A 9,473-nucleotide genomic window follows, 5' to 3' on the forward strand; every position below is an offset into this window, starting at 1 on the left:
CCTCAAATTTTATTTGGGACATCTACACCCTATTTTAGTAGGGCCATTTTAATTTCATTGAAATCGAAGCAAATTTTTCTGCTAACTCGTAAACGGCTTGAGCTAGGTCAAAACAGACAGCGGATTTGGCTTCACCTCGTTTCTAACACTCTAAGACCACTGTTCGATTTACCCGGCTGACCTGATATTTTACTTTATTTAGCGATAATAAACATTAAACTTTGCACTTTTCCCAATCAATTTTGGCACGGTAGTGGTCAGCTGTGCTTCAGGTAGTCCGCTTTCAGTCTGCTCTACGTGCGGACCAGTCCGCGATCAGTCTGGTGAGGCGGGGATGCGCACCAAAAGCGAACTAGTTCCAGCCGGACTGGTCCGGCAAATAGGTCGGTTTTTGGTCGATCTGGCTTTTTTCGCGGACTAGTCCGCTCGCTTTGGCGGACTGATGACGGACTGTCCAGCCGGACTCTTTCCGGACCGAAAACGGACTGATGCCGGACTAAACTTTTTCGTACGGGCAGAAGATCTGACAAACATCTTCTGACGCCTTTGTCTATTTTTTAACATTATACACGTACGTATTTATAATGAATTAGGTATCATCTGCTGGATCATACATAAAGTGCTCTAGTCTCTCGTCATTTTCCGTGATAAATCTTCGGAGTTCAGCATTTGCCAGCTCTCGTAGCGCCTGGTGGGTAGGCAACATCGTGCCTGCAGTGCATGCGAGTACTGCGGGTCGGCCTACCCCGAGTATTGCAGGCGCCGAGGTGCCGAGCTTCCGTAATTTTCGCCCCCTGGCCTGGGTAAGCTACAGGACACTAAATCAAAGCATCAACCATAACACCATCCAATCACCCCTTTATCAACGCTCCACCCCATACCCTCTCACTCGTTAAAAATAATTAAATACTGTAAGGCCTACGGGCAACAGCACACCAACCCATGTAAATCCAAATGTAAAAATTTGACGGCAATAAAACCATTTACAAAACCGAACTGAACGTAATTTTCCGAACGAGCCTGAGAGTAACGCACGCACTTTCTGGACGACGATCCATTCTCCTTAAAATCAACGGACGGTACATTATTGTCGGTGTGCGGGGAAGCAGGTTCGTTCGCTATGAACGGTACATGACATGATCAAAGTCCTTGAAACCCCACCGGGACTACTCCTCTTCACTACACACGCCATGTGCCCCAGACTGCAGAGGTCCCTCTCACCACTCCTCCCATTACGGCAGCTCCCTCCTCCCGACCACACATTCCCCCCGCTCCAGCCCAGGTCACCTCCCCCTCCCCTCCCCGACGTGATGCAGTTATTCTGCTCTCACTTTGTCCGCAACAGTCGCACTGCGAGTGCGTCGTGAGCGGCCCTGGAAGGAACGCATAAAAGTGGGGGCCTCTCTCTCTCTCTATAGTCACGCGGGGTGAGCCTGGCGCCTGGCCGGGCGGGGCGGGGCGGGGGAGCGGTAGTGGATAGGGGGTTTTATGCCGGCCGTTCCGAAGCGCGTTTACGGTTTGTGGCGCGCGGTACGCACCCCCCGGGCCCTCCCCGACAGACCCCACCCACACGCCGCCATGAATCGCTTTTGCTGCTAAACAAACAGGCCGCGTCTGTGGCGATATGACAAACAACGGCGACTCTGCATCCCTTCAGATTTAGCTGCGGTGCGCCGTGACAGTGGAGAGAGACAGAGACAGACATTAGGAGAGAGGAAGGGAGCGCAAAGCACATGAAGGGCGTGTGTTGTCTGAAAGCCATGTACACACAATTTCTAACAGCTTTTGTTGTTTGCTGGTGAGAATGTTTGAGTCATCGTAATTAGTATTAGTAAATGAAGCAAACGTCATATTTCCCACAGTCGTTGCTGCGTGAGATATTTTTTTTCAAATCAGTGCATTGGATAAACCGTGTCTAGGCCAGCCCCCCACCCCTCACATCCCACATCCCCCTCGCCCTCGACCCCCACAACCCGCCGACCCGACTCCCTCGGACGCGAATGCTTCAGACAGACAGGCGTGCAAAATTGATGTTATCGCTGTTCCTCTTTTTTGGGCTGAGCAAAGACGTGGCTTACAAAAGAGAGCGTGTTTCTCACGCCGGCCCCCCGCCACCACGCACAAGTCGACTGGAGCCACTTCGCGCCAAAGAATATCCCATAACAGTGCGGGGCGGCGGGGCGCCGCACCGGCTCCAAGCTCCGCCCCTGGAGATGGAGGTATGGGGCTAGAAATAGAGCTAGAGCTGGAGCTGGGGCGGCTAACCGCCATCTTGGAGACCTACGGGTAAGGGGAGCGGTCGGAACGGTCGGTCAGCTCAGCTCTGCGGGAATGGAAGCCGTGGATACGCGCCGGGTGTAGGCCTCGGCCGCGCCTCCCGCGAGGCGCAAAGGGCGGGCGCGCCGCGCCAGTGGGGTGTGGCCAGAGCTCGCCAGGGCTCGCGAGAGCTGCGGCGGGGTGGCTGAACGTCGCTGGGCGCCTCCCGGAGCGGAGAGAGAGCGGAGCGCGGCTCGCCGCTCCCTCCAGCAGGACCGGTACGATCCGGTTGGCAGGCGCGCCCCGGGGGCCCGACCGCGGGGCCTCGCCTGCCTGGGGCGGGGCGGGGTGGGGCGCTGCGGGGCTCAGGAGCTCCAAAGTGTCCCGCATGCCCTGCCCTGCCCTACCCTGCACTAATAGCGTGCACGGCGTGGCACGCCGGCACGGTACGGCAGGCCGCACTTAGACGGCGGTATATAGCGCGAAAGGTCTTGACGCTTCAGGTTTTGTTCCCTCTTCTTTTAAGAGGGAGGGTGGGGGTGCGGTCGGACTCTCGAAAGTTTAAAATTTGGGCATGGCAGAATTTTAGCCAACAGACTTCAAAGGTGTAGAAACGTTCAACGGCCATAGCTGTGTCAAAGTTTTGGTCACTTTAGCTTAATTGACTGAAATAGTTGAAAGTGTTGGGAACTGTCGAAAAAGTAAGAACCTCATAACCTGAACCTAAGACCTTAAATTATTCAAATTGATTTTCAAGTGCCAGTCTACCGTCTGTCGCTGCGAGAGGGCGAGGGCCGCAGCGTGCACCGCGTCAAAGTGTACGCGGACTGTAAGTGGACCGTCGAAAGGACAGAACTTTGGCTGTGAAGCCGTGGGGAGCTGTAGTGAGTGGGGCGAAGGGAATAAGGTGAGAGGAAAGGGAGGGGGGGGGGTGCTGCTAACAGCGAAAACTTGTCCGGCGCGGGCTGCAGTCCCAGCACGCGGGCACACTGCGGCCGACCCGGGCACGCCCGCGCACCGCCGCACCACCGGACGATCACGCCCGGGCTGAATCCGGCATAATCCGTGGACCATCGATCAGGACTGTCTGTTTATAATTTTAACAGGTTTACGGCTTTCGCCTGCTGATTTTGGTTTGGCTTACTGAAGAACAACCAGAACAACCCACCTGCTCCCTCTGGCTCCAGAGTGCCGCCCTCGGTCTCATCTTCTTCCTACCCGTTGAAGTATCATATGGGAGCTGCCCGGAACCGCTATTCGAAGAGCAGAGAGCAGGACTAAATCCTTTGAATTGCGATACTGGCATCTCTCTGGAATGCCTGATAGCGCGCGTCTGCAGACCTCCCGTGCGCCGTGCGCGCCTGCACTCTCCCCAACCTATACCCCGTGTTCAGGACGCGATTGGACCCACGAACCACCCTATCCGACCCCATCTCACCACGTCGCTACAGTGCCCCCTCGGCCTAGCCCGGCCCGGCCCGGCGTTGGACGAGGTTAGTTTTACTTTCAGGGCGCAGTATAAAGTGCGGAGCGCGCGGTGGGCGACAAGGTCGGGGGTGAGGGCGGGGGCGAAGCCGGGCCGCAGCTGAAGGACCCTATCCCCCTTTTCCTTTTTATTTCTCTCCCTGGATTCACGTCGCGCTGTCCGGCACGTGACTGGTGGGGATGAGTCGCGTTTGAATTCCAGCCAAGAGAGTTCTCTGAAGTGGGCCACAGCTAAAAGAAAAACACGGATCGGCAGGGTCGCCAGGCAGAGGAGAGCCGTTGTGGAGCGAGCGAGCGCGCTGAGGCCGCCCGGGAGCGCCCGGCAGGTAGGCAACGCGGGCGCAGCCGTGTGTGGCGGGCCGGCCTGGCAGCGCGGAGCCCCGGTCCCGTCCCGCGGAGAGGGAGCGGCGGGGAGCGGCCCGACTAACGATCATCTGCAGTCTGGCGAACGACCAACACAGTTCCTGGCGAGGGCCGACAGCACCCGCCAGTGCTGTACCGGTATGATTTATACGTCAATGAAGTAGCGCCCGCCCCCCGCCCCCCACGCACACACATATCTGAAAGCCACGGCGGAAAGCGGCGCGAAAGTGACGGATGACCCGGAAAGGCGGCGGCGAGCCAGGCCAGCCCTGGCCCGCGGCTCTCGGTGCACACGCGCGCGCGCGGCACGGCACGGCGCGGCCGCGACAACGCAAGCCCCCACCGCGAGCATTGAAAAATGCTTTGTCATGTCGTGTTTTTGCGGATGTCTGCGTGAGGCGAGGAGCCGTTTGGCTGGCTGGCCCGCTGTAAATCATCGCGGAGGAACAGCCTCAGCTCTGTGCGGGTGACGGGGCCGGGCGCGGGACGGGGGGGCGGTCGAGTAGTAGAAGGAGAGCAAGGAAGAGATCACGTGACAGCGGGGCCAAGGAGAGCCCGGCGGCTGTCCACGGCACTCCCGGACGGTGAGGGTGCCCCCCCCCCCACCCACCCTTGGCCTGACCCTCTCTCCGTAAGGTATGCGGAGCGGAATGCCGAGCGGACCCCCTGGTGCAGCTCCATCAGCCCCAGCCTGACTGAGCGCGGCGTGGCCGTGGCGCGCTGCACTGGGCCGGCCGGGCCGGCCTCATCACCGCCAGCCCCACCTACGGTCATTCCAGCCGCCCATTGCGACCCCAGCAGGGTAATCCCATTACGACGAGCCGTCATCGCAGCCATCAGAGACCCCCCCCCTCCCCCACTACCCTCCTCCACCGCCACGTACCACGTGGACTCTGGGAGAACTTTTTGGGGCGCTATAAACACTCCCCACTTTCCTTTTTGCAAACTTTATTTACTTCCAGCACCCCCTCCCCCATTCTTTTTCCGCCTCCCCTGTTCTCCTCTCGGCTCCCCCCGTGATCCGGCGAGCCAGCCAACGCCAACCTCCTATTACTACCACAGAACCTTCCTGCTGACCAGTGCAATGAACGGCCCCTTCGCTCTCACCCCTCTCCAACTCAGTCTACCCTCCGGGCCTTCTTTCTTCTTCCACCCTTCTCTGTCTCTCCAGCCCCCTTTCGCTTTTAGTCTGTCTGTCCGCCCGTCTGCCTGCCTGCCTGTCTGTCTGTCTGTCTGTCTGTCTGTCTGTCTGTCTGTCTGTCTGTCTGTCTGTCTGTCTGTCTGTCTCTATATCTGTCTCTATATCTGTCTCTCTCTTTCTCTAACTCAACTCGCTCGGTTACGACCCAGCTCACGAGAGTCGCGGGGCCGGTCTCACATACTTCTACCACTAAAAGAATTTCTCCACTGCAATACGAGGAGCTACACGCCAAACGTGCGCGACCCTCCAAAACACGACGGGCACAACCCGCCCTCCCCCATCCCTCGCCCACCTCCCACGTCCCGCGCCCCCTCCCCCGTCCCTGCTCGCCGCGTCTCACTCGTGAGGGACGTGCGGCGACAGTAGGGTGGGCCGCAAAAGTAAAAGTGCCTCCAGCTGGTGCGGAAAGTGTCCCGACGAGTTATTACTCTTTTCTGCACTTCGCGCCCGCGAGGGGGGCGTGGCGCGGCGTGGAGCACGGGCACACCCAGTTCCCGCCCCGCCACCGCCCCGGCGGCCGTGCCGTAGACACTCACGGTTCTCTTCACATCCTGACAGCCCCGGTGCGGCACTGCGACAACCTCCGGACGCATAGAAGAGGTGCACGACGACGCACTCGGTCGCGGCGACAGGCGCTGCGCGGCGGGGGCCTGGCGGTTAGACTGGGGATGATCAACATGTGGGGCTCGGCGCGGCTCGGCTCGGCCCGGCGGCTCGGCTCGGCACGCGTCGCGCGGCTCGGTGCGGCCCGGGCTGGCCTGGCAGGGCGGCGTCCCGCTCACGACTAGGGCCTCCAGCGCCATGCCCCCGCCGGGCTGCGCCGGGCCTGGCTCGGCTCGGCTCGGCTTGGCTTGCTCGGCTCGGGGGGCCGGCGCGGCGCGAGCAGCCGACCCCAAAACATCAATACCGGCGGGGCCGTGCCCACCCCTCCCGCTCCCTCCCCCTGCGTGCCCCGCCCTCCACGACCAGGGGGTTGCCGGTGCGTCCCGCCGGGGGGCGCTCGCGCAGCCTCGTAACCCTTGCCCCCTCCCGGATGACTATCCGTTCCTTCCCGCCCGGAGGTTCCTGTGCGTCCCTGCAGGGGCGCTGCCCCCTTGCCCCCGCGCCCAGCCCCTCCCGACAAACCCCTTTGAACGGGTGGTAGTCATGTAACTGCTGCCGGTCTATCCTGTCCACCAGGCCTGCCCGGGACAGCATCGTTTGACTTCGCCCCACAACGCCACACCACCACCACCACCTCTTCCCCCGGCGCTCTCTGGAGTGCCCCTCCACCCGTCCTCCTCCCCTGTTCCCCTTTCACCTTTTCCCTTCCTCTCTTCGATTTCTCCCCGTGCTCTCCGGTGAGCCCCACAGGACCCTTTCCATCCACGCCACCTCCAAATTCCAATCAGCGCTTTAATAGGAGCTGTCTAGAGTGTCTCAGGTCGGACAGGAGAGGGGGAGGGGGAGAGGGGGAGAGGGGAATGGCCCCTTCCTTGTTCTCTCGGCTTTTGCAGCAAGCCATTGGGTTCAATAGTCTCTTCGTTCTCAAGAATTAACACTGCCAGTAAACCAATTACATTTATTGTATAAAAAGTATCACATCAGGTATATTTTAACATAAAATCAACACAAAACTTAAAGAGGAAATCAACAATTTTTGAACGTTGCTCGTCCGTTTCCTTTCATCTTTAAGTCATGGGTTGGTCATTAGACAATATTATCTCTAGTAGTAATTGACAACTGAAAACGACTCTATCAAAGCGAAGGTCACATATTATCACTAATGTTCCCTTCAGCACAAAACCGGTCTACTCGTCCACAATCTCGCAGCTGTGGTACTTGGAGCTGCTCTCCAGCCAGCTCTCCACGCCGCTGGTGGTCAGGTCGTCCGTGGAGGGGAGCTCGTTGAGGGGCTCCATTTCCTGCTGCAGCCGACTGTCGCCCAGCCGACCGTTCGGCACCTTGCCCTGCTGGTATTTCTTGTCCCTGGCTATGTTGTTCTCCTTGGCGGGTGAGTCCACTAGTCGCTCCCGGCTGCCGTGCAGATCTGGAGACGAGAGGATGGTTTGAGTGAGGGGTGCGAGACCGAGGAAGGGGGGCGGGTACACTTCCACAAACCAGGGGTGTCCAGCAAGTGTGCGACTTTAGTCGCACAGCTCATGGAGACCTTGTGGCGAGTGGACAGGACACCCTCGATTTACAGTATGCCGGGCCAAAAGAGGCCTCGTGGTTAGTCAAGTCAAGTATACTCACCGGTGCTGTGGCTGGGCGGCGAGGGCTGCTGCTTGCCGGCGCGCTGGTTTCGCAGCACGCGTGGCGTTGCGCGCGGCCCCAGCGAGGAAGTGAGCGCGGGCAGGCGGATGTCCAGGTGGGAGCCCTTTTGCGTCACGATCTGCGAGGGCGTCTCATTTCGTTAGCACACATTAGGGCGAGAAATATAGGTGGAGGGGGGGGGGGGCTACATGGCATCGCAACGCTCACCTTGCTGTTCATCGAGTACAGCTTGGTGGTGATGTCACTCGCCACAATCGTGCTGACCACGGTAGCGAGGTACGTCTCCTTGACGAACAGGTACTCGAGCGCCGTCCTCTGCCAGAAGAGGTACCGGCACGACGTGGCTGCGATGATAGACACCTGCGCGACACAGAGAGACGATCTTTACTGTATACACCTGCGACAAGGATGGCACTTAAGTACAACGGAGAGAGAACTCACCTTGAATTTGTCATCTACGTTGGCTCTGCTCGACTCAAACTCCGGCGAGTCCAGGAACTCGCAAGGCAGTATTGGGTGCAGGAACTGGTGGTCCGACATGACGTTGACCTTCCCGGAGAGCAGCAGCCCCAGTCGGTCGGTCCTCGTCAGGTTCTGCATGGCGTACGCCTCCCCGGCGTGCAGCGACATGACTTGCGCAAACTCGGCGCTCACCAGCTTCTTGAACTGGAGCCGCGTCACCTGTAAAATTGTGCACCTTCAGATATGGACTAGCTTGTTCTGGAATGAGCACACCTAGTTTCGCTACCGACCTTAAATGGCTGGAAGAGGTTCCGGTACACCTCCTCTAGCTCGGGGTCGAATTTGACCGGCCGCAGCCGGTACACGGCGTGGAACAGCTGCAGCATATTGAGTAGCGCAAAGCCAAAGTTCCACGAGAACGCGTCAGGGGCGCAGATCGAGTTCCACGACCAGGCCGAGAAGAGGATGAAGCCTGGATACACAACACCAAGAAAAGACCTCTAACTTCGTCAACCCCAGCAAATTAAAACAATAACATTCATCTCGAGCAAAATCCACGATAGTGAGAATTCTTTTTACTTTCGTAAAAACGATAAACTGGCAACTAGCGTTGATGGTAGTGTTCAAGTTTATGGTGCACCGTCTTAGGTGTTGGGATGGGAAATTGAATACTTCAAAAGTGTTCAAAAGTAACTAAGGCTTCATGACCAACCCTTTTTAGTATTCAAATATTAGGTCCCACACTTAAAATTGTGCAACGGAGTGTTGACCACTTGCATGTGCACGCCAGTTGCACACTTTATGTGTCAGTGTTGAGCTGCCCCTCTCCCTTTCAGCGGTTCTCTTACACGAGCGCCCTCCTCGCCCTCATACTCACCGACGATGAGCGCGGACTGCATGAACAGCTCGCCATTGCTGTTGGTCGGCGCCACGTAGGCCAGCGCGAAGCACGTGTTGGCGATGTGGTACAGGATGTTCTGCGGGTCCCGCCACTGGTCGCACCAGGATCCGCCGCCTGCGCAGGAAAAGGTCAGACAAAGTTCCCTCTCGAGTCCCCTCGCCTCGCGCCCCGCCCCAAAGGCCAGGGGGTGTGTGTCGCGCCCTGCATAGGGGATGATTTGTCTTTATGGGCGGCTGCACGTCATCGGGCCGCCCGGGCAGGGTGGCTGGAGGGCGCGGGGGGCATGAGTTGGGTAGACAGATACCCCCCGCAAGCGAACGGAAAAGCGATTGGCGGCGATGGCTTGTAGGGATTTGTGCGTCCATTCCGCTCCCCGCTTTCGGTGTACTGCCCTCGCGTGACCCTCTCCTCCCACCCCTCCCCGTTGTCCCCCGCTACCAACTTCCCCCACCCCCGCCAACCGGAGGAGTACCTCCGGAGGACCCCTTTCGATACCCCCTTCCCCTTCTCCGTACCACCTCGGCGACGGCCACCGCGGCGTGTTTTAGG

The 9,473-nt window shown here is 58.9% G+C and overlaps 2 protein-coding genes across 4 annotated transcripts in view; both read right to left on the bottom strand.

Annotated features, from left to right (window-relative positions):
- LOC113203973 (blood vessel epicardial substance-like) overlaps positions 1 to 6,078 on the bottom strand; it is a 36,014-nt gene extending 29,936 nt beyond the window's left edge. The window contains exon 1 of the mRNA XM_052277529.1: positions 5,842 to 6,078. The gene's annotated coding sequence lies outside the window, so the exon portion shown is untranslated. The remainder of the gene's footprint in view (positions 1 to 5,841) is intronic.
- Positions 6,079 to 6,852: 774 nt separating this feature from the next.
- Positions 6,853 to 9,473, bottom strand: part of LOC113203986 (popeye domain-containing protein 3-like) — a 24,786-nt gene continuing 22,165 nt past the window's right edge. For all 3 annotated transcript variants that reach the window (XM_026418974.2, XM_026418973.2, XM_026418975.2), the window contains exons 3-8: positions 8,901 to 9,038; positions 8,314 to 8,495; positions 8,003 to 8,242; positions 7,769 to 7,921; positions 7,541 to 7,679; positions 6,853 to 7,334 (exon numbers count right to left, since the gene is read on the bottom strand). In XM_026418974.2, coding sequence (XP_026274759.1) covers positions 7,096 to 7,334; positions 7,541 to 7,679; positions 7,769 to 7,921; positions 8,003 to 8,242; positions 8,314 to 8,495; positions 8,901 to 9,038 — 1,091 coding nt within the window. In that variant the 3' untranslated portion in view covers positions 6,853 to 7,095. The remainder of the gene's footprint in view (positions 7,335 to 7,540; positions 7,680 to 7,768; positions 7,922 to 8,002; positions 8,243 to 8,313; positions 8,496 to 8,900; positions 9,039 to 9,473) is intronic.

The sequence above is a fragment of the Frankliniella occidentalis genome, unplaced genomic scaffold, assembly GCF_000697945.3.
Source record: "Frankliniella occidentalis isolate FOCC.00 unplaced genomic scaffold, Focc_3.1 Scaffold10, whole genome shotgun sequence".
NCBI classification, from domain to species: domain Eukaryota; kingdom Metazoa; phylum Arthropoda; class Insecta; order Thysanoptera; family Thripidae; genus Frankliniella; species Frankliniella occidentalis.